Source organism: Homalodisca vitripennis, chromosome 6 (assembly GCF_021130785.1).
Source record: "Homalodisca vitripennis isolate AUS2020 chromosome 6, UT_GWSS_2.1, whole genome shotgun sequence".
Lineage (NCBI taxonomy): Eukaryota > Metazoa > Arthropoda > Insecta > Hemiptera > Cicadellidae > Homalodisca > Homalodisca vitripennis.
In genome coordinates this window covers 143,802,539-143,828,537 of record NC_060212.1, presented here as the reverse complement: position 1 = coordinate 143,828,537, position 25,999 = coordinate 143,802,539, and the positions used below count along the sequence as shown (strand labels likewise).

Below are 25,999 nucleotides of genomic sequence, written 5' to 3'. Positions count from 1 at the left end.
GGTAGTTGACATCCAGAATATACGAGTATTTTGATCTAACAAATGCTTTAAACCTTACTGATAAAGGCATATTTTCCAACAAAATCTCACCCATATTGGTGTTAGGTGTAAGCCATTCATGGATTTTACTTAACTTGGTGAAAGTGGCTCAAATCCTTTATTACCTCGCTGACTACAGGTGAAATAAGTAGGCACATTCTTCAACGGGAATTGTTATAACAGTATACCTTAGGGCTCGTGCTGTAGCCAATTCTCTTTATACTGTATACCATTGACTTTCTGAAGTATAACAAATGCAAATCTGTGTTGATGAAACATTCTCTTTGTATCTATAATTAATCACCGGGATAAAAATATTAACCATTTACAAAGTATGTAATGGAATATTACATACATTACCCTGACTGAGTCTATAATATAGTCTATATAGATTCAATTGCTTCGCTCACTTACTACATACTGCCACGTAAAAAGATATAAAAGAAGAAGAAGGCATATGAGGAAACAGTTCTTTGTTTCAATAGTTTTTGTTCTTAATCTTATAATTGCCATGTTTGTATAATTACAAACATTATTACATATATAATTACATTGCCATATTGTGCAATACTAGTTTTGTGAAAAACTGCCACTCCTCCATTTAAAAATTATCACTTGTTTACTTGTAATACTTTGTAATGGCAGCTATAATACTGGCTATACAGCTGGTTTATTTATTTGGGGTCCTTTTAGGTTGGAAATGAGAAAAGATTGTCTGGTTGGTGCTGCAATCTTATGAATATTAATCAAATTATTTAGATGATCGTTCACCAATTCAATGTATCGTTGAGGAGGATTTGTGTTGTTCACACACAAATTGATTTATTGGTGTTATGCAGAGTGCTAGTTTATATTCATTTGTTGAATGAATAAATAAGAGAATATTTTTTTAATTATACACTTATATTTTCAACCAATGATTGGCATGCAAAATATTTATAAATCTTGTAGATAATTGTTTGCTCTAAAATAAATTCTCAATAGTATATTAAAAACCACTAAACACAGGTTAAATACTTGGTGTTAGACTATCATAGCATAGAACAACAAAGATGTCACTATTGACAGTGAAAATATTTATAAATCTTGTAGATGATTGGTTGCTTCTTGTAGAATTAAATAGCTTTAAATAAAACAAAGAAATTTAGCTGACTTTAGTAAAGGAACTTGAGAAGGCCAAAAGATCGGAAGATATAAAACTGTGTCTAGTACCAAAATTGCTTTGTTATTGTGTAAACATTGATATAAATTCATTCCATATAGAAATATAGTTTGTTGTAATCATAATTCATATTTCATGTTAAAAACTCTTTATAGATTTAATTTAGAGATCAGAGTCGTTCGGACAGCTGACCTATATTATGTCATCTCTTGGAACTTATTTGGAACCTGAGTCTCATCAAGGCTTTTAATTTGAGATATTTCTCAATGGGTCCATTGCATTTCAAAATTTTATGTGGACCCTCAAGCCCCATTTTTGCCAAGTGGGAGGTAATTTCACAACTGGTTAAATGTCATAATTTAAATGGGTGTAGAATTTGTGTAGAATTCTAGTGTAGATTTGTTGTGTAGATTTTATTATTATCTTTTTTTTTATTCCCTCTGTAATAATAGTTTATTTTGTTATTGTTGTACAGTTTACTTTTTTGAAGGGATAATTTAGTTGTGTAATTTAAAGCACAGAGTTATTAAACAGAGATTATTTTTTGAGTAAAATTAATTTTTTTCCTAATACGAGTTGCATGTCGCTGCTAGCCGATTTTTTTGTTTTAGTTAAGTGATGGAGATCCCAATACTGGTTTTACCTATGGGGTTCCTATTTGTCTTGTCTTAAATACAGTTTTTTTAAGTTATATTATCTTTTATTGAGACTGTTTTTGCATCTTAAAATGAACATATTGTAGTTACTTAATGTAAGAACATTTATTTTGATTTATACTATGTAAATGTATGTATGTATTTTATTATGCATGAAGATGTATATGCAAAATGTATATTCTGTGTTTTTGACAAAATAAAGAATTATTATTATTATTATTTTGAAATCAAACAAAACTTCTTCAGGTAATTTTATTACACATTCCTAAAGGAGATTTGAAACACTTTAACTTTAAAAAAGTTACAATGGAATTTTTGGACACAAGCATTTTTTAAATCTTGAAGCTATTGATTTATTTACAGATTTTTACATTTATGTTGAATTATTCACTATACTAGTCAAGTTAAAAACATATAAGTGGACATAGAAAATTAAATACAAAGCAGTTCAAATGGCAAGGATTAGAGGCTGAAAGATGGACGTGCACCTTAGGATTGGAATTTCACAAATATTTATGTTTACATATAAACAAATTTTATTATACATACATTATTATATTAATCATACTTAAATCTAAACAAACATTTTTATAACTTTCAATAAAATAAATAATGTATCAGTATAATTATATTTCAACTTCATTTAAAATCTGTAGAGGGAAATTAAACTCTGATCAGCTCAGCAATAAAATTCAAACACATATACACAGTCTACTGGAAACTCTGGACAATATCGTGAAAAGCTAAACAGCAGAACTATAACTGACAAACTAGATTGTTTATAAATTTAATAAACCTAATGTGAGGGTTAATAAACAACTAAATTTTATAAAAACAGCTAGACAAACCTTTAATGCATATAATTAAACAAAATAATGCACCCTTACTTAAATTTACACATCTATTTAGTAAATTTTAAAACTAATACAGTATCAAATGCAACAAAGCAAAGACATCTTGAATATTAAACAAGCAAAACTTTAATTGAATAAAATTCATAAAAGAGGAGTAACATAATAGAATTTTGACACTTCCATTATTCAAATATTTAATGCATATTATGTCATTATAAAATACGAGAATGTGATGTGCGTGCTCAGTACAGTACAGTACATTCAAATGATTCCTAGATAATAAAAAAATATTATAAATAGCTGAGTAACCAAAAGACCTTGGGGAATTCAAACTTAATTGATTCTCTTAGTTATTGGTCTAGTAGTTGACTAGCTGACTAAAATTTCTTACACATCCTGAAACCTACAGATTTCAGACTTTCTTTAAAAATTCTGTAAACGTCAGAGACCCATTATCAAAGTTATTGCTAAGTACTGGGGGAGAAGGTTAATTTTTGTGCTTAAAGACCAAATATAGACTATTAATGATAATGATCCAGACTAATTCTTGGCTAGGAATGTAAGGTGAACTTCTGACCTTTCTTTCTATCTTTTAAATGAAAGTAAAGGCTGGTAGGCTTATTCTTTCTGTTCACATGATTACTGGCCTTTGCAAGAAAAGTAAAATTACATTTTTGTAAATAAAATAAAATTGCATTAACTTCACCTCAAGTTTGTCAAAATCCACATAGTTTCTACATGAGTCCACATAAAGTTATCAAACATGTGTAGTTCTCGGTCGACATCATAACATTGCTAGAGAACTCCTGTATAACTGAGTTTGATGATGCCAATCACACTTTAGGCAACAGGATTCAGTTGTAGTCAGTACATCCTCAGTCACTGAGTTGTGAATTACTGATCCTTCCTAAAATATACCTGATCCTTGATAGTAACAAGACACACTCATTCCACATGTCATCTATCTCACATCTGTCTATGTCTTGTCATTGTGTGTCTTAAAAAAGGATAAGATAGAGATATCTAAAATTTTTTTATTTTTTTTAAAAATAATATTATTACAATACCTCTTATAGAGTTTATCGTTCAATAACAAAGATATGCTAGTTACATTAAAAAATCTGGTACTATAAAAATAAATTAGATAATAAAAATAAATAATAATAAATAATTAAATATAAAATACATTACACTATATTAATCACATACTAAAAGATAATTTCCATCATTTTGTCTGAATATCTTACTACAGTTTTCCAATTCTTTTTTCAGACATTAAAATCCTTACAGGGGGGAACACCAGGTAGCAGCTGCTGGCTGTACTTCTGAAGCTCAGCTTTTAACATGAGGTTAAAGTTTTAAAATGTGTTATAAATAGATTTTAGTGTTTCAGTGGTAATGGATTGTTAAAAATATAATGATCTGTTTATCTATAATCTGAATCATTTTCATTGTTTTGTTTTTGTTTTCGCTGAATAAGAAACTGCTGATACATTGCTATTGTCGCTTTGAAATTGTTGGTGAAATTGACTTTGACGTCAGTCATATATATATATATTGCTAATTATTTACAACTATCAAAGTCTTACAGCCTTACTACAACATTGTTAATTTGTTACAATATACCCTATTACACATTTTTTCCCAAAGGCCGAACATGTGTGCAAGGTAATTCATAAAAATTTGTTTATTCTTTAAAAAAGTTTGGGTCCCTCTACTTGCTTAAACCGGTCTGGATAACCGAGAGATGAGGTCAAACCTATAATTTTATCCCTTTAAGAACCACAGACAATTTTAATGGCCAGTATACTGTCACATATGAGAAAAACATTCAATCATATCAAACTACAATTTCATCAAATGTACTGTCTGGTCTACAGGAACATTATGGTGGACAATATGGTTAGACATAAAGGCATTAATTTAAAACTGTATGTCTTTTTCTACACATCCTCAAATAAAATATAAAAACAAAACATTATTAACACATCAGATGCCTTACTAAAAACCTTTACTACTTTTGTCATTATTATTTAACATTTTATCAAGGCTTCTCGTATCTGCAGACAATATGATACATTTTAATTTTGTAAACCATTTTAAAACTTCTTTTCTAGATAATTTAAACATTGCAATCTTTGAATGAGATAAGTATAGGAAGTAAGTATGGATTACCTCTATGAGTGCCTTTTTTTTGGGGCGAAAAACACTTAGGTCATCATTGCCCGCTTACATAAATGATACCTACACATAGTTGGTGGTGTCAATTTACAATACACATTTTAAACGACTATGAGTGCCAAGAGCTGATTTAGTTGGCCTCTAAGTTACTCTGGAAGGTGCCAAGGGGCTGTGAGGCCGGCCCGCAATATTTACAAAAAGTGCAGAGGGTTGGCTGGATCAGCTTTTTAAATATTTATAAATATTCAATGAACAAATATTTTTTTCTGTAACTAAATGTTGACATATGACATTGTACTTAGTTTCTCTTTATACACAATAACTCCAAAATAGATTATCTATCTTGATTTAATTTTCTATGCCTTTGAAAGCTGTTAGCCAAATATGAAAGTCGACTTATATACAAGTGCAAATTTCCACTAATATATATATAAAATTTAAATATATAAATACACACTTTTTTAAATTTGATAGTTTTGTTCTTATTTACATAGGGAACTATAAAAAATATACATACAAATAAATGAAGGTCATAAAATTACAAATTTTGTATTTCAAAATTTAAAACACTTTAAATTTTATTATTACAAAATTTCAGCAGATTTTATCATTTAATAAAAAAAGTTATAATCTACTTTTCCCAAACAGAATAAAACAAAAATCACACCATTATGTTTGATTTAATGTAAAATTTTTGGTGGAACATTGCACAAATACCAAAAGAATGTTGGGCACTGAGTGATATGACCTGAAATAAATTATTGGCAGTGAACACACACCTCCTAAATAAGCACTTGGCACTCAAACGGTTAATGTTTTAAATTTTAATTGGCACTCAAATGTTTTAAATTCAAATTAATTAAGAAAAAGGTTTATGAAAACGTTTAGTTTGGTGTAGAAAAATTTAATTGTTTATTATACTAGTCTAAGTCAATATTATTGTTCCATATAAAACAATGTTCAGGCATCAAACAGCGCCAGTTCATGTAATTGTTTCATTTTGACATGGAAACTTCTTTAAAGACTCCTAAGGCTACATGGAAATATCGACTAAAGGGAATATATGATTTGAGAAATGAATGCAAAGTCTTGTTTCCCTGGTTTGCCAAATAGTGTGACACTATCCTTCAATGTGAACTTGACACCATTTGACTCTTCCACAGTGCACAACTTCTGATTGAGGTAGTACATGTTGTTGGTATATACCATGATAGTGTAGGTGCTGTTCTTTTCCAACCTGATGTTCTCTTTGAATTGCAGGTCGACAAAAGAGTTGTAGGCCACCTTCCCACTCCAGTTGATGGACCCTATCATGGGCTTATTCGGTTTAGATGCGTTTTGTATAGAAACAATGTAAGTTTCCTCATACAGTTTTGGTGTTGAGACGATCATCCCGGGGAAGAAAGTAGGAACTTGAATACCGAAAAGGGTAATATTTTTGTTGACGATGAGGTCGAGCGAAAAACTCTTACAGCCAAAAGGTGCAGTAAGGGCTGGACCAGGAAGAACTGTGAGTTTGTCCAACCTCGGACTCTGAGGGTTGACCACTTGGTAGTTCCCGAGAGGGTTGAAGACTCTCCTTATCAGCCTATTCAATTCCACAATAGTCCTCTGCTTGGTTATTGTGCTGAAACCTTCAGGCATCGGGTATGAGTTGGGCTGCACCATGTTCATCAATATTGCATAGCTTTCCTCCAAGGTGAGAATGCTCTCATCCCCTCGCATAGTGCTGAAAGCCACTTGGCTGGCGAAATATTCCTTAGATAGAGCCAAGAACCTGAGGTTGTTGATGGTGCCAGAACGCAGAATGTTGCGTTTGTTCTCCAAATTGGGTACCAGATCCGAATCTTCACATTTCTGGTGAGCCCACTTCAGCACTCCGCCTATCAGGTCAGCCTCAGGAACACCCAGGTTGTCATCTGTCACCAGCTTTGTTATCACAGAATGGTCCACGCTCGGGAAATTCGGGTGTTTCAACAGATCATTGATGTTCTTTTTGAAGAACTGAAATGAAGAACAAATCTACTTAGTCCACATTCATTAATTTAACACTAATGTAACTAATTTAATATACAATGTTACAGAAGCAACTGTGTTTAACAAAACTAGCAAACAACCAAATCAAATCAAATTATACTCAATTACAATATAAGAAACCAACCAAAAGCAGCATTCAAAATTAAAGCAGAAAGAATTTGGATTGGACTGAAATATGTAGAACAAAAAGAAATCAGAGATAAATAAAGAACTTGTCTTTTTACGTTTTGAGCTTTTATTCAAATTAGACTTCATTGAGGCTAAGGTTCTTCTACTTCAAATTTTACCCCAGATAAATCAATAAAGCTAGCTTACTTTAAACACAGATGAAGTTGCCATCTTGGAAAAGGAATTAATTACAGTAAACATGATAACAACCAACCTAAACTATTCTTAGATGAAGAAGCTCCAATACAAACCCTCCCACAACAACAACAAAAACAAATAAGAATCTTAATACAATAACAAGAGAGTTAAACACACTTAATCAAATCAAGTTAAACATATACAAACTATAAATTCGATAAATGACAAACTAAACAAAGGTAACACTTCACTTACCAAAACCAATAAACGCAACATGGTTATTACTATAGTTTATAATGACAAACATATCAGCAAAACTCATATCTGACAAATAATGTAAAAATACTAGAAATGATATCAAATCAAAAGTATTATGAACAAATTAAGAAAGACTTTAACAAATAACTTTTCCTTACTCTGACTCAAAACTGCAACCGAGAAAAATACAACTAATTGTGCCGATATTAGGAAAATCTCCAAAATGACATTAGAAGGATCATAACCTAAATACAGTGGTAAATTTTATTAACTGACCAGCAAACAAAACATAAAAAGTAGATATAATTATACAAAATGAAAGTCTTTCAAGAACACATATTACTTCGTAAACAAAATAAGATGTACTGTATCCCAATCTAACATACACTTTGTTTTTTAAATGTGTATGACTTGAGGAAATCAGCTCTCCTGGAAATTTGTTTCACAGAAAAGCATTATTTATTTAGCTATAAAAAGATGAGAGGGCAAGTTGGCCTGGGGGTAGATGAAACAGAAAATGAGCTAACTAGATATAAAATTGTACCCATAACTTTTTTTGTTAACAATTTGTTTAGTTTTCAGGAAACAAGTGGGACTTTTGTTGTTTTTTTTCCACTTTTTAACATTGATTTTATTAAAAGCTATAGGTTTGCCAAATTTCATTTATATAGGACATCTGAGAGTTGATTGCAATTAGTATGTATTTTTATTCATTTAAGACGGGAAAACTGTGGAAATCAATCATTGCACAGATTCCTACTACAAGAAGAACAGGATATTCTGGTTGGAGTAGGCACCACGTCATGTTCTACTTGTTACATCCACCATGAGGAGGGGGGGATAGTGGACACTACATCTCAGTCCTGTCACCTTGGAAGAGGATGATGCCATTGGTGGAAGGCCGGCTCTCCTCCGAGCACCGGAATAGTATTCCACTATGTATAGGCTTGCAAAAACCCCACCTATTCCTACAGTCATTCTCAGCAGAAAATTAGATTTTTTGATTAATCCTTCTACCCCAATATCTGAACATTTACAGTTAGTGATGTACCGTTCCTGGACATTACGTAGTTGCCCAGTTGTATGTGCCACAGTTTTTGCTGGTCCCAATTACTAACTTGATTACATAAACCAGCCAGAAGTGAACCCTTCTGGAGGAGTGAGTGAATTACCAGATAAGTTATATTCAATTTTTCTTGAAGATACTGAAGAATAAATATTTTCAATAATTTAGGCTGAAGGGTAGTAATTTTAGCACCCTGTTAGATGAATATCTGGTCCTGAATAGCAATGGCAACAAATAAAATGGATTAGAACTATACTAATCTTGGCCATCATGTACTCCACCAAATTCTCAACTTTATTACTTAACAAGAGGTGTATTAACCAAACTGTTTTGATTGACAAGGGTACCAACCTTAGTGCACTCTTCAGTGAGTATCTGGTCGTCAGTGGCAATGGCAGCATCAAAGATGGGCCATATACTATCCAGATTCATTTTGGCCATCATGTACTCCACTGCCTTCTCACACAGGTGCGGTAACTTGAATTTTACAGAGGCTCTGTAAAGAGCTTGTGTCTTCTCCACGCTCCACAGGTTTACATAGTCCAAATATATGTACCTGTGGAAGATATTGATTTGGATTTATATTAAGTTTTATAACACAAATCATTTAGAAATAACGTTTATATTAACATTTCTTTTAGCTCTAAATAAAATTAGGTCATGGAGAAAACTACAAAAATTTGCTTTGCAATGAGATTTGCGTTTTCTTAAGGTCATTGATTATATATCTGTCATGACTAAAACAAACTAATGAATTCAGAAATGTTGAGGTAACATAAACAAAGTTTTAATCTACCAAAATCAGAAGGCAGTAATTATAAAATAAAAAATGGTGGTTAATATTCAGTTTATTTTATAACAGAAGTTGGGAGTTTTTGAGATTTAAATCTACACATTAAAACTTTTTAGCCACTTATTTTTACAATTTTATATTTATTTTTATACGAAATTGAGCAAGACACAGTACAAAATTTATGCTTTTTCTGGAGATATGAGTAATTCCGTTCTTGTAAAGTTAAAATGTAAGTTACCTTAGTTCCCAGGTGACAAGATTATTAATTAATGATACGTTCAAACGATCAGTACATTTTATGCAACCAGACTCCATAGATCACCCATATTATTCACTATCATTCAGATATAATTCATTGCATGAATAAATAACACTTTAATAAGGATTTTAACTATTTCTCCATAAAACAACCATTTCCTTTTTTTGTGACATTTTTCTGAATAAACTTTAAAAGCCGGTCCTAGCTGATTAAGGCCATTTCACACTGGCATCCATGGACATCCACGGACGGGAATGAAAAAAATTGCTTAACATGCATTTTAATGGAACCATTCAAACTGGCGTACATGGACATCCACGTATGTCCTAGGACGTCTTGGACGCGTCCACATAGATCGCTCTCGGAGCGATCAGCTTGGAACATCCGAGTGGACGCGCATGCGCAGTCAACCCACAAGGCAAGGCGTTCTCGACTACTAATCACTTTCCGGTAGTTTGTATCCTTTTTCCAGATGTCTTCATCAATAATTGACAAAACTTCTTCGAACTCGTCCTTATTGAATCTAAAATAGGTCTTGAACCTGTCGTCATCAAACTTGAGATTGCGTATTAAATGGTGGTACTCACCAAACTTTTCTGGTTTTTTGTTTATTGGGTGAACCCATTTAGATCTATTTGTAAGACTGTACAACAGTACTGTTTCTTTGTCACTACTGCTACTTTTACAATCAAGTCACGGTACGTCTTCACAAAACCCATCACTACACCACGGAACGTCAGAAGACATCATCTCTTTGTCGAAGACTGACGTTTGTAAGAGTAGACGGGGGAAATGACACATCTACTACAAATATGTCCACATGCAGTGTGAAATGGAACGTCCACGGCGTCCATGGACATCCATGGACGCTGTGGATATTGCAGTGTGAAAAGGCCTTTAGGGTTTTATTTGATCTTATAACCTCAAATACAAAACCAGCTCAATATGAACTGTTAATCTGGACTTTAAAATTTACTTTGTGTATTTGTAACAATAATCTGTAACAAGCAAGAAACTTACTCCAGTATCTGTTTGAAGACATCAGGTTCGACATCAGGAATCACAACCTCCCTGGTGTCCGACAGCAGGTCCTCTAACTCTGGACTTGTCATGGCCAGAATCACAGAGTGAAGTTTAAACTCCTGAAAATATAACCTGGCATTATGTCAAAGTTTGAAAACTTAAACTATGTTTGCATTATAAAATTAAACTAAGTGCAGTATATTTTTGCATGCAATCATAAATGGCTTATTATATTTTTAGGTTAGATTTTGTTCAATAACCTAAAAACATAGAACAAATGTTGGGGTTCATAACGTCACTGAACATGATCCCCAGAGCCAAATCTCCCTCCCCCCTCTATGCCCCAAAGTTAATTATATATATATACTATGCTATATAACCCGGCTCCAATCTTATTGAAATAATTATAAAAATAAAACTCCAGGAACATCTTAGTCAAAATCAATCATTGACAAACAGCCAATACAGGTTTGTTACTGTAAAATCAACAACTACATTAATAGACCTTGTTGAGTACACTACTGAGAATATAGAATCTAGCAACACTATCACTAGCCTATATCTTGATCTAAGCAAGGTTTTTGATTGCCTGAGACATAATTTTATTCTGGCTTAACTTCAAAAATTAGGAATCCAACAGACAGCACTAAAATGGTTCACAAGATATTTAAAGGGACATAGCCAAATGGTAGAAATAAAACATACAACAAAAGGATTTACAAACACTGCCAGACCTGAAGTACTACTAACCAACGGAGGAGTTCCCCAAGGCTAAGTGCTAGGACCAATTCTGTTTGTGCTGTTCATTAATGACTTTCCTGAAAAACTAGACTAGTACAGCAAGATGATAATGTATACAGATGACATTGTGCTGCTTACAGCAAACAGAAACGTGGAACAATTACTAAAGTAAACACTTTTATTGCTTTCAATATGACAGAAGATTACTGTATGAAAAATGAGTTACTTTTCAATGAAAGTAAAACCAAGCAAATGTCATTTGGAAATAAAAAGGCTACAGTATCAGAAATGCCCAATCTTACACCAGCTGACCAAATCAAATGAAAATATATCCTGGAACAGTCAAGTAGACAAGCTCTGCCTAAAACTCAGGTCAGCCCTGTATGTTATAAAACAAACTAAGGCAACTAGTACCCCTGAAGCAACTAGAACAGCATACCATGCATTGTTTGAAAGCCATGTACGCTATGGCATTTCTGTCTAAGGTGGGTTCATTGAGGGTAATCTCAACCATGTCCTGGTAATGCAGAGAAGGGCAATTAGAATAGCCCAAGACAGAGCTGTCGAGATGTCTTCAAAAACCTAAACATCCTGATGGTTATTTCCATCTACATCTTGGATTTGGTACTGTACCGTGTGACGAAAGATTCCCTTAACAAAATGATGTGCATGAATATAATACCAGACATGCAGGAACCTATGTGCTACCTGGTCACAGAACAGCCATGTATGAAAGAAAACTGTTGTGTGCAGGAGTGAAGATGCTCAACAAGCTACCATACCACTTGAAAGCTGGAGGTCCTGTGCTGATGAAGAGGATGTTGCAGAGATGGCTGCTAGATAAAACTTTTTACACCCTAAATGAATTCTTTTCCTGGAGAGACCATACAGAACAATGAAGATCTTATTTCTATTTCATTATGTATTTTTTTACATCAATGTAACTTAAAATTTTATGCTGTGACATTTCTTGATGAAATCGTAATAAAGAATATTGTCTATTGCCTTGAAAAAAACTATAGCTTTCCCAAAAAAAGGCCCAAAGAAGTTGATAGGTACAAAAATCGATCTTATAAATATATTGGCTAAGTTTGCTGGTCAGCTCGGTACACCATTTCGTCCAAATACAGCAGCCGTTTCAACAACCATTTTAAGTGCAATAAAGCTTCTGAGTAAAAAGGTGATTAAACGTACCTCCTCAGAAGGGCACATGAAAATTACTTAAAAATTTCCTGAGGCTGAAATGATAACCTATCAGATGATAACAATGATAACATATCAAAAAGTATAGTTTAGAAATACTCCTTTGAAAAACCAAATCTAGTCTCCATTGAAGATGGGGAAACATGGAGAAATAAGAAGGCCTACCCTACTAAAGGAGTTCAGAAGTTTTACACAGATGGATAATGTCTTGACTCTTGAGCAGGAGTAGGAATATATGGACCAGGAGTAAACAGAAATACCCCTGGAAAAACACGCCACGGTCTTCCAAGCGGAATTCATATGTTACACTTACAGGTGAGGCCAAATGGGGCAGAATACTTAATCCTCTCTGATTGTCAGGTTGCACTAACGGCACTTGATGGCTGCTTGTTTGACTCTAAAGCAGTCTGGGAATGTAAGAATGTTCTAGTGGAACTGGTAAAGAAGAAAAGAGTTACACTCGGTTAGGTAACAGGCTACAAGAGCATTCATGGAAACGTAAAAGCAGATGCCAAAATAGGTACAGAGTCCCTTAAGGTAGGGCCTGAGCCAGGCTATGGAGTAGCTTTCTCCTACACCAAAGCTCTCGTAAAAAAATTGGGAAAAGAGGATTAGATCCTTAAAATTGGAGTACGGCCCCTGGACTATGACTATCTACAATGTTTATCTCTCCTTATGCTAAAGGGTGGGCGGCTCTCCTAGAACAAAGTAAGAAGGGCATAAGATTAATATCAGGGATGTTGGCAGAACATGGCCGTCTTAGGAAACATCTGATGAAGGTGGGTCTTAGTCAGACTGATGAATGCAGACTCTGCAGAGAAGAAGAAGAATCAGTGGAACACATATGGCTAAACTGTCCTGCCATATCTAAAAGCATGAAAAACATCATTGGGGCGTACCTTCTCAGCCCCAAGGATATCAGAGGACAGGAGTCCTCAAATTTGATTGGTTTCTGTAAAGTCTCAGATTTTGAGAGCGTAAACATAATAAAGAGAGGAGCAAAGGTCCTTTTAGGATTACATATAGAGGCAACAGTCTCTTTCCCTCGAGACAAAAAAATCACAACATCTACCTACTTCTTCTGGCTGAGCCAGAAAGACTATTTTTATTAGACACATTAATTCACATTAAATTGTGGTGAAAGAAATGTGTCTGTCTGTCTCTCTATTTTACGCTGAATATCTGAAGAATTAATTGAGCTATGGACTTGAGATTTTGTATATAACTTAATTTTTAAATAAGCAACATTGAGTTTGATGGTGGTGCTCTCTATGGGATTTGGTTGGGAGTTATCGTAGCTTAACTATCCACAGGATATCTCAAGAATCATCTGTTGACTTCAAATTTGGCATGAAACAATTCTTTCTACATAAACAAGACTGATTTCAATAATGATGCATTTAATAGTATTTAGCTGAGTCTATTACTTAGATAGCTGGCAAAATGTCTTCTGTCTGACATGGAGTTGGAAAAAGTCTGTTTGTTTGATTGTCTGTTTGTTTACAGGGTATCTCGAGAATGAATATAGACTGGCAACTTTGCTTGCAACTTAAGCAAAGCCTGTTACATGAGCTTCCCATTGATTATGAGTATAAATGGCATGTTCCAAGCATTTTATAAATCTTAAGTATATTTCTCTTTTAATTTCAGAGTGAAGTGTTTATACTAGTCAATTAATAGCAGCAAACACTCCCTTAGTATGCGTGTTTTCATGTGTTTTTGTACCTAAATCTTTAACTAAAATTCCTTTTGAATGTAAAGCCATCCATGAACATTAACATATTCATACACTTTGGTGTGGAATTGCCTATAAACATTTTAAACCCATATTATAGTCAGAAACTTTAAGTTTTATAAAATATTTGGATACAATAACACAAATCATGTACTGTTGACCAATTAGTAGTTTTTTACATATTAAATATTCATTATGAAGCTATAAATGTTTTCCATATTCTTTCCAAAAATACTGCAGTGATTCAATCACTCTATGTTTCTACAAATACATACATCAAAGGGAACATGCTTATTATACTAAGATTCTGCATTAGATTTCAAGTGCTTTAAGTTTAGCTTTTATAAGTGGGTAAAATGTTATATTCAGGAGCTAAATAAATTACTAATCAAGATTCGAGATTTTATTTTTGTCACTAGGCATTACAGTATAATAAACAATATATTGTACACACTTATAACACATTAAATGAAAACAACAAAACAAATCGCTAATAATTTGACTACAGAGTGGCATAGTGCCAAGATATTCAATGACACACCACACAATACTACTGTAACCTTTAGTAGTGATTGTATTAGCCTAGTAAGTAAGATCTCGGAGTATATGAATAGTAACAACAATACAATAATAATAACAAATGCACAAATCCGACAAAAACAGAAATTACATAAGCTACAATTAATCAGAATGCGGGGAGCTAATCCTACAGTAGGAACACTATATTTAGGAAACCCCTCTGTTGAACTAATTTCCAGTTCTTCAGCATGAAATAATACTTCTTTTTTACTTTGTATCTGAGATGGAGATCATGTTTTATGATCGATTTAAATTTCTTACAAATACATAAATCAAAATATAGACATCACACAGCTATGGTGGGAAGGGTTGATTCAAATGTGTTAGATTTCAGACACTGCACTATGCAGAGAATCGAGCTAAACTCAACATTCACTTAGACTTCATGAGACACTAATAATTAATGGTACTGATTTGCCAACCAATGTTACCAGTCAATAAGTTTTTTATACTTAAATTGTTAAATATTGTTATATACTTGATAATCTCCCACTGGTAGCGCAATTGCGCCATGGTCGTCATGTCATGTAGTGTCTATTCTTCAGTAAAATATTCCTCTACTGAGTAATAGGGTCTTTGGATTAAGTATTCCTTCAAGGCTGTCTTGAATTTTGAAATATCTTCAATTACTTTAATTTCAGCTGGGATTCTATTATATATTTTCCCAAACATGAATCTTGGGCCACTTCTTGCTAGGCTGGATGTTACTTGGCTGACATAAATGTTTTGTAGCATATTGATGTACTTGGTCATTTTTTATAAATATTTCAGGCTTCCTCCTTACCATTATTGCGGATTCAAGAATATAGATGGCTGGCAATGTTAGCACCTTTAACTGTACAAAGAGTGCCCTACAGTGAGCTAGATAGGGTACTTTGCAGATAGTTCTTATGATGCGTTTCTGGATCAAAAAAATTCGTTGCGCCATTGAACTGTTTCCCCAGAAGATAATTCCATAGCTGATGATACTGTGAAAGCATCCAAAGTACACCTTCAAAAGCACATCCTCGTCCATAATTGACTGTGCATATGTGCATTAATCTTTTAATTCATATTAAGGGACAATCAGTGACTAAAAATAACACAATATATAATGTAAAACTACAACATAATATTCTCACAAGAACATCACAAGCTTCTGAGTTTTTCGATGTTTCCAGATACCAGTTCCTATGTTTATAGAAGGAACTGGATCAGTATAACCAGATAGGTAGTCACTGCACCTGCCATTCCTGTCAGGGTAGAGTTGTGAATGTGGAAAAATCCAAGTGCGGATAATCTTGGTTTGTGTTTGCCTAACTGCAGCAAAAATTCTTCAAGGCATTTCACCAACGCTGGATCCAAATCCATGTTGATCAACTTACAGATCACTGGTGCCGTCTCAGCGGCCAGTTTAGTCACCAGTGTGCTTGGATGGACCAACAGGACCAGGTAAGCAACGTGAGCAATGGACCAAGTTCCCATGAGAACGGTGATGATTGTGTCCTCGTAGATTACACTGTAGGAGAAGTAGTACAGACTGATTGTGATATGGGCAAACGAATTAAAGAAGATGACCATCAGCTGATCTCCATAAAAGGTGTTGGCCTGGTGTACAGCGTCACATAGTTCCCAGTAGGTCTTCATAAGGGACTTTATCTTCCAAATGGATGACAGTCCTCTATCACTTTGAGGGACATTGACACTCGGGAGACATTGACTGTTTATTTTTCGTCGCCTCATGTTCCTCATCACTTCTTCTTTGACCTTGGCATTGATAATACCAAACCTCGTAGCAACACTTTGTGTGACTTGGGTGAAGTGGAGGAACATGGATACTTGAGCAAAACAACTGGACAGTGGGAGAACGTAGAAAATTGATTTAATGTAATCTTTGTAATCTAACTTAACAAATTTTGTGTAACCCAAAAGACTACTGTACACAAATAAACCTGTAGTGACAATGAATATGAATGACACTTTTGCTTTAGCCTTCACTTCTAGTACGTTTTGGTGAAGATTTTGATCAACATGTTCTAGGATCTGAAGGACACTGACGAAATGCTGGTATTTCCTGGCACAGCTGAAGAAGACAACAACCAACGTCAGATTAAAGGAGAGAAAGTCTATAAGTGTCACAAAGCCTGACTTGTCATTAAACATCCATTTGGGCTGATCAGCAACTCTCTTGCTGAAGTCCGTGTACACTCCAATGGCTGACAGAATTGTCTGTAATGTAATGAGGACTAATCCCCAAAAGAAAACAAAAAATGAAAATTTAAGTTTTCTTTTCCTATCTTTTGAGTCTATAGTGAATTTTAATGGGAAACCCCCAAATATGTTGCTAAAAATAACTACTTCTTTAGATAAAGGCTGCATTTTATACACCCGTTGTGAATACTAATACACAATCTGAAAGGTCTTCATGTTACTTGAATTCGCCACGTTGCTATACAATTAAGTAAAGTTTGCTTGGAAACGTGAAATTATGTATTAGTATTGAGTAGGTAATTCATTAATCAATTTATTTGGTTGAAAAAGTCACTTGTCAACAACTACAAAATGCTATTACTATTATAACATTTTGCTTTGATGAAATGTTATGAATTGGTAATGTCCATACCAAAATTACATTACCTATTCTAACACTTTAAGAGAGAAAGAAAATTATTATTGTATTGGAATTGGGACCTTAAGAAAAACTATTTATGTACTCTCACCTTCATCATATTAAATGTAAATATAACCTTGATCATAAGATTACCATGCTATTATGTTTACAATCTATTCAAAACAATTAATAAATAAATCAATATTATTAAATCATCTTTGAATTATTAAACAATTAATTAAAACATCAAACACATTTTTGACAAAACAAAGTAATATTTCATAAGCATAAGATTTTAATTAGCACTTTATTATATTACACATAATAAAATATTATAATAATCCTCAGAATAAAATTAATGTTGGCAGTTTTTAAAACACTGAGAAATAAAATTGTAAGTGATATCAAACATTTTACAAACTTTACAAATTCCAGGAACATTCCTGTGTATTGTGATGTAGTACATTTTCATACCCAATCCCAATGATTTTGGAACCAAAATAATCAGCAGTGAGAAGAAGTGCAATTTAGTTTCTACATCCACAACCCTCATTCAGAAAAAAGAAAGAGGAGGGGAATCTTTCAGCTCCTTAACCTTCAAAACCTGGAATGATAATGGGTGGGGAATAACAAGCTCAGGAATCACATCCCAGGAAGTGAATTGGGCAAGGAAACCAACAAATATAGAAATGAATTGGTTGTCAATGAAAGAAAAACAAAACAGTTAGTACTAGGAAAATACAAAGAGGATACAGGGAGGCTGACTGAATTAGAAGAAGTCACTTCCACTAAATACTTAGGTATAACCATAGACGATGACCTCTCATGGACTCCACACATTGATTCTGTGTGCAAAAAAAAATCAGCACAGCACTGTATGTAATACGGCAAGTGAAAAGCATAGGTGACTTAGTTACAGCAAAAGTTGCCGACTATGCGCTGCTTGAGACACACCTCCGATATGGAATCATCGTATGGGGAGGCACCACAGCAGGAAACATACAAAGGTTACTGGTGCTGCAAAAACGAGCTATAAGAATTCTGGGAAGTCTTCAATACAGGGAAACATGCAGGGATTCCTTCAAACAACTTAGAATACTAACTGTTGTAAATTTATACATCCTAGAAGCTGTGATGCATGTTCACATCAAAGCACCAGAGGCAGCAAGGACCCATGCACAAATGCATCAATATAACACAAGACATGCATCTGATTACTGCCTGCCTCGCCATAGGCTCACAGCAACTGAAAAGAGTTCAAGCTATGCTGGTGCCAAGATGTGGAACGCACTTCCTGAAGACTTGAAAATGACGGACCGGAAAACACTTCAGACAAACCCTCAAGAACTGGCTACTGAATCGACCATTTTACTCATTAAATAAATTCTACGGAAGGAGGACCTAAGACCAACAAGACAACTAAACCTTTATTTGTTGACGCAATTACTAAACTTAAAGTTTATGTAAATAAAGATGATTTGACTTTGACAATATTCTGACAGATTAAATTTAGTGTTTTGCTTCCATTCACCTAGTGAGACCCTTGAGTTGTTATTAATTCTTGCTTTCGAAGACGAAGTGATAAAGAAGAGTCAAATTTTATGAGCGGCATTAACGTTTTTGTGAATTATCTCTCCTTATATTAAAGGGTGGACAACTCTCTTAGACCAGAATAAGGAGGATATAAGACTGATATTAGGAATGTTGACAGGACATGGCCCTCTAAGGAAGCATCTTATGAAGGTAGGCCTTAGTCAGAGTAACGAGTGTAGACTCTGTGGAGAGGAGGAGTCAGCAGACCACATTTGGTTAGATTGTCCTGCCATCGTAGAAACTCGGAAAAGATACCTGGAAGCATATCTCCTCAGCCCCAAGGATATCAGAGAACTGGAGCCCTCAAATCTGATTGGTTTTTGCAAAAGCCTCGGACTTTGAGGTCACAAAATTAAAGTAAGGGAGGTGCAAAGGTCCTTTTAGGACTAAGCGCGTGGACAAACCGCCCTTTTCCCTCAGGAAGGAAAAAAAAGAAGTTTTTGTGAAGGTTGCGTAAGCATTGAAGATGACGTTTTAGTGGACAACCATCAACTGCAACCAGTGATGATTCGGGTTGATCCTACACTTGACACCAGTTGCTTATGAAGTTGATTCATAAGATCACCTTGAGGATGTATCCTTTTTCTTCCCAATTATATTAATCATTGCTTTAGTCACGAGATTTTCTATCATCATTTTCCACAATGGAGAGACAGAACTACTCTATGACGGCATCCTGTCGAGGTGAAAACTTATCAAATGGATCTCTTCAGGCACGTCTGGACTTCTTATTCCCGGGGTGAAGTCTGAGACAGTTCAGTTTCAGAAGTTGCACTAAGTAAGCAAAATGTAAAATGAAGCTGAACTCAACAGTTCACAGATTAGTTTTCAATACATAGTTAGTGTGGAAGGATGGTGCGCATGGGCCAACACGAAACAAGCTACTTTTATCGTCTTCTCTATTGATTTATTTTGGATGAGTTTTTATATGTTGCAAACAACATTTTGTTTGAGTGTTACATTGTGTACTGGAACGTTGAAATGGCTGTGAACTATTAACATTGGTAAAATGTACGTGATGTTATTCGTATGATATCTACTTTGCTCATAACCTCTACTGATCTAAAAGACCACCGGAACACAGTGTGCAAAAGTGCCTCACTTCATTTATCAGCTGAGCATGTAACTTATGTACTGGTGCCTATACCTCACTAGCAAGGCACTCGTGTTGTACTGGTCAGAGTAGCACCTGACTCAAGGAAAGATCCGGGATCGAATCCCATCACTGGACTACAATATTTTTGCTACACTGTAAACAATGACCAACCACCTATAAAGTCTTTTTCTACAGAAATGTAATATTTATTCTTGTAATCATTTTTTGTTCATTTACTACTTTGTGTAAATTATAGTCATATTTTAATCGTATATTTATTAGTTACAGTAAACTTCCGTTAATCTGGCACGGTCTCGAGGTATTCTGAATGAATATAAATCCGGATTATTGAATATAAATCATAGTAATAATATAGACATAATAAATAAACAAAAATATCATAGTAAAATACGATTTAAAAAAAAAAGAGTAAAGAATGTCTTATTTTACCAGGCGAAGTTAGGGCTAAGAAGCCCTCTCTAACACTTAACCTGGGGAAGTGGGGATTTTATTAGTAGTCCTCGTTATATGTAGATCTATAAGAACTATTTTTTTTAGATGGTCTATTTACAGTGCGTACACATCATAACAGTTGGGCGGAACACGGTCAAGGTCGTTTATCCCAGTTCATTACAGCTCTGTACCATTCTGCCACTGCCACCCTCTCTTGTCACTGCTTGCCTATTTCAGAAGGCAGTGGCGAGATGTCAGTTGTTTAGAGTTGTCCTTCCATCTCAATCCTGTACTGAAAACATTAACTGTGAAATTGACCTACCATTACTAGACTCAATCAAATTAATACGAAAGTGCAACTGGTTACACAGGCCACGGTCATGGTCAGTCAAGTGACTCGAGTCTAATCGATATCACCCAAAGCCGGCCAAATATGACGCCTAGCCTCTTCTCTATGCCCGCCTAAATGCTTTGTCCATCACAAACAGAAAAAATATCGTTGTGTATTAAATGATTGATGTTTTGCGTTGTTCAGGAATATGTTACTTTTTTCAAAAGGCGAGCCAGATTACAAATAGTAGTTAACGTAGACATTGACACATACTTGTGTTGAGTTGAATTACAAACAGAATAACCAATACAACTTAAAATTGAGAGAAACAACAACATACACGATAGGTACTGCCCTGTAAACATGGGTCTGTAAAAGAATGCCTGGTATATTGTTGAACTTTCTGTGCCACAGGAAAATCTCACCTGTTGTGCGTCAGGTTTGCCAACCAGAATGGTGCAGTCACTCAGCTTGGATGTGGTGAGCAGATAGTTCAGTCTCTGTCTGGTGGTCGTAGGTACAAGCTGCCACCTCTCCCACTTCTCCTTCCCTTTCTGTTCTGTTCCTACACACAATATCCCACACTTAGCTCAAGTCTAAGTTGGTGGCAACATACATCTAGTACTTTTCCGAACCCTATTTAAAGTGTAAATATCATGCTGAGTAATTTTTTTTCTGATTCAGCCAAAACATTTATTTGACATCTTTCATTTTTAACTAATAAATTTAAATTTTATTTTACTTCCGCCATATTAACCCTTTCCGAGCCAGGCGGCAATATATTGCCGCCATAGATTGCATCTGAAAAGTGCCAGAGGGCAAAATATTGCCGTCGGTAACTTACATGAAAAGCGCCAGGCGGCAATATATAGTCTCCTTGATATTCGTCGTTTTCTTAAATAAATATGACGTCAAATGATTAAAGTTTTATGTTTATTTGTTTCCTGGTATATTTAATAGATAATTAATATGAATATCATTTTTATTTTGGAGGTGTATGCATTTTTATTTCGTAATTGTCACGTGACATTACCAGCTGACTCGATCTTTTGTTGTTAATTATTTATGCTTTAGTGTAATCATACTATTTTATACTGGATTCTTCTTCATTATTTTATTTTGTGGTTGTAAATATTAGTAATGTTAGTTGTTACGTGCTTAGCTATTGTGTGTAGTAGTTACAATGACTGACAATTTGTGATCTCACGGGAGTGAAATTGTAAGTAGCATATTTATAAATAGAAAAAATGTAAATAAATTTCAAATAAAATTGTGTAAATATTTCTTGGTAAATAGTGTTTTTTAACTGTATTGAAACTGTTTATGGATCCTACAATCATCTGTTTACCGGTACATCCATAATGTGAATATTTATTTTAAGTTTCTTGCAATGTAAGAGTCAGTTGCTTTAACACTTATACAATTTTGCGAAGTACAATTATGTGTATTCACACAAAATGTGTCATAAAAAATTTATTTATGAGAGAAATAACACAAAATTTTGTATGGTTGTTCCTTTCTAAATGTACAATATAATAAAATAACTTCCCACAGTAAAATTATTTTTCCTTCTTTAGTTACGGTATTTTGCAAAAAAAAAATAAAAATGTTATGTAATCTATTAAAAAAAATATTTTTTTAATTTTAAATTACTTAAAACTACATCTATATATTTTTTTGTTGATAGTATATATCTATACGAGTAATTTGGTGCAACTTTTAGGTCATTCTCAAATTTTTATGAAAAATTATAAATTTGAACCTAAGAGACTGTAAAATCGCCAATTTTAGCCTGGCACTTTTGACTAGTTACAAGGGGATATGAGATGTGAAAAAATGTTGCAACATCTCATATTTGGTCCTGGCCCTGAAAGGGTTAAGCTACTTAATTTTAAAAATTTTGGATTTCATGCTGGAGTAAAAATACTGAGCTATGGAAAAGAACTAAACTTCCCACTTTTTTTAATTTTAACTTAACAATGAAACATCCATACAAATTTACTAAAAATTATATTGAAAATATTACTTATGCATATAGTTGATTCTAAACATAATTATTCAACACAAAAATATCAGCAAACATTATGGAACAATTAAGTTCTTTATTCATCTTTTAATTATTTATTTTTATTTTTAAATCCATTTACTAACCATCTCCAGTGGTAGAAGCAGTAGTATCTTCTTCCTTAACTTCTTCCATAGCTTCTCCTGTAGCTTCTTCAACAGTTTCTTTTTCCTGGCCATTATCTAAATTGTGTAACAATCATACAAATATACTATTTGTTAAAACATACTAGTTAGTTATAATGTCAAATAAATATCTGGATTTCCAGTTTTAGTAAAATTTTGATTTGTAGATTTAATTGCAATATTGGTTTTTTTTTTTAAACTTGTCCTATCAAACCCTTGCAAATCTCAGTTCTAATAGATATGACTGGTTATGATTGTGAACAAACAAGAAAAAATCCAGAAATGTTTAAGTTTTAAGCATTAATGAGAATACAATGGGCATAATGTTTGTATACATACAATGGTATACTCATGTCATAGTTTTCAGATCTTTAAAACAAGTTTAATTGTTTAAATTTTAACATTTTGAAACAAACATAAATTAAACAAATTACTATCCATACAATGGTGTAAGTAGCTCCTATCATTATATAAAATTACAAAATAAATAAATGAAAATAAACACACAACAATAGAACCAATGCAAAAATAACATCCCACTAATATTATAAATGCGAAAGTTTGAATGTTTGGATATTTGGATGTTTGGAGGTTTGTCCTCGAATCACGCTGAAACTGCTATACGGATTGTGCTGAAATTTGGAACAGGTATAGCTTTTGGTCTGAATTAACATTTAGAGTGCTTTTTACCACCCATAACACATTCATTTCACCAAATAAAGTCGAATTCAAATTGAAAAATTAGTTTGTTTACATTCGAATGTTATGATAAGAACGAAACGTATTTTGACAGCTGTAGTTCAACAAACTTTCTGAAACATCTGTTTACATTTGAATTTTATCAATAATAAGTAAACAGTGCTTGATCGGTAGTGTAATGCAGATAGTAAATAAAACATTAATATATAAATTTTAACAAAGGAAAATGTGTTTTTGTAATTTTTTTAGCTGTACAAGATTATTTCTAAGAATGAATAATTATTTGTTCAGATTGTTTAATACTGTATTTTTTTTTTAATATTGGATTATAAAACTAATATGAGGTAATAAGACACAGAAATCAAGACAATAGCCAATCTGTGTAGAGTAGAGATTTAATCACCATGGCTAGCTAGTTATCTGAGTACTAAGATTTATATCACAGTACATTATTAAACACAAATAAAAGCAAGAAAACATCTGAGCCACAACTTAAGTAAGATTCAACATTATTTTCTTAATTTTATCAACATAATAAGATACACAAGTTACGCACTGTAAAGCAAAGACCACTGACCATCAGATGTTGATTCAGAGAGGGTTGGTACAGTTTTATCATCAGTGACAGTACAATCTCCCACAGATGAAGGAGTACCAGTGCTTCTCAGTTCTGCAAAAATAAGATTAGACACTTGTATTATAGAGACAAAGAAGCAAAAACAAAATTCATTATTACACAAAACCGACTAAAACAGCACACTTTATATTATATGGTTGTCAAAAACTCTTTAAATAAACTATCTTAAAAACACTTTTTGACTGCAACATTGCTCACTGTTATCACCTAAGCACACACAAGGTGTGGCTAGATAATAAACAACTGTCATGACTTCCATTGTTTTTTTCTTTTACTGATTCAACAGTCTCAAATCTCATTCCTTTCAAAGCCAACTTGACTTCAGGGAACAAAAACATTACAGGGGACCAAGTCGGGTGAGTAGGGTGGATGATCTAAGACGGAGATGTTGTGTTTGGCCAAAAATGTCTTCACTGCCAAAGCTTTGTGAGTTTGAACACTGTCCTGGTGAAGGATCCACAACTTGGTTTGTGGATGTATTGGTTTGCACTATGTATTGTCCTTTTCGATTCGTTAGCTCAGACATTGCTCCGATAGTTAACCGACGATCTTGTTGAACAAGGTTATGGATATTTTCAATGTTAGCATCAGTTTTTGATGTCGCTGGTCTGCCAATAAGTTTATCGTCACTCGTGTCTTCACGGTCATCTATAAATCATTTAAACTACTCGAACACTTATGTCACCATACACTTGTTTAACATCACAAATGTTTTACTTGCATGTTTTCTAAGTATGAAAAGAAATTTGATGTTCACATGCTGTTTTTGACGTGACAACGTCTTAAATTAGGTTGCGGCTCGGAGTCACTCATGAAAAAGTGTAACGCCCGGTAACGTTACGATGCCCGTCCAGTGGGTCCGCCGCACGGGATCCGCACGGGATAAAGCAGATAACTGTGGGTCCGCCGCACGGGATAAAGCAGATAACTATGTTTATTCGTGAAAATGTGGAGTGCTTAGATTCGTCATTTACAACAACTACAACAATAAAGGTAAATAATTGTACACTGATATTTCATTATCGTAAACTATGATTGATTGATTAATTGTTAGATTGACACAAAAGTTGAGAAACTGAGTTTATAGGTTATGTCATACTATTGACAAATGTTGATAGTGTTAAGTAAATTATTAGTTTAAATCACTCTGCAATCAATCGTAATTCTGTCGATTGAGAAGAAACAGCGCGTATTGCTAGTCAAACATTTAAAATAACAAATTATAACCTCTAACCTGTCATAACAGTGCGACCAAACAAACGAACTAAACCGACCAATCACCACACGCAGAGTTAGAATTTAACTGTGTTTAGCAAGAATTTCAAATTCCAATTTTAGTAAATGTTTTATTCAACTTTACCATTTACAATAACAAATTTTAATTAATTTCAAATTATGTACAATGTTTTAGTAAACAAAATATATTTCTATAGTTAAAATTTGTGCAATTCTTATTTTCATTCAATTCCTTGTTCCTATTGTGCAATTTAATAATATTCATATCAATAAATATTCTAC

The 25,999-nt window shown here is 33.7% G+C and overlaps 2 protein-coding genes across 3 annotated transcripts in view; both read right to left on the bottom strand.

Annotated features, from left to right (window-relative positions):
- Positions 1-5,780: 5,780 nt before the first annotated feature.
- LOC124364976 overlaps positions 5,781-25,999 on the bottom strand; it is a 42,194-nt gene continuing 21,975 nt past the window's right edge. The window contains exons 4-9 of one of the 2 annotated variants that reach the window (XM_046820837.1): positions 24,422-24,514; positions 23,107-23,202; positions 21,381-21,514; positions 10,632-10,753; positions 8,911-9,115; positions 5,781-6,896 (exon numbers count right to left, since the gene is read on the bottom strand). In XM_046820837.1, coding sequence (XP_046676793.1) covers positions 5,943-6,896; positions 8,911-9,115; positions 10,632-10,753; positions 21,381-21,514; positions 23,107-23,202; positions 24,422-24,514 — 1,604 coding nt within the window. In that variant the 3' untranslated portion in view covers positions 5,781-5,942. Of the gene's footprint in view, positions 6,897-8,910; positions 9,116-10,631; positions 10,754-21,380; positions 21,521-23,106; positions 23,203-24,421; positions 24,515-25,999 lie in introns of both variants that reach the window. The other variant, XM_046820835.1, reaches the window with a different exon arrangement.
- Positions 16,041-17,504, bottom strand: LOC124364977 (putative gustatory receptor 28b). The gene has a single exon (XM_046820838.1). It carries the CDS (start codon positions 17,248-17,250, stop codon positions 16,069-16,071), a length of 1,182 nt encoding a protein of 393 aa, XP_046676794.1. The 5' UTR covers positions 17,251-17,504; the 3' UTR covers positions 16,041-16,068.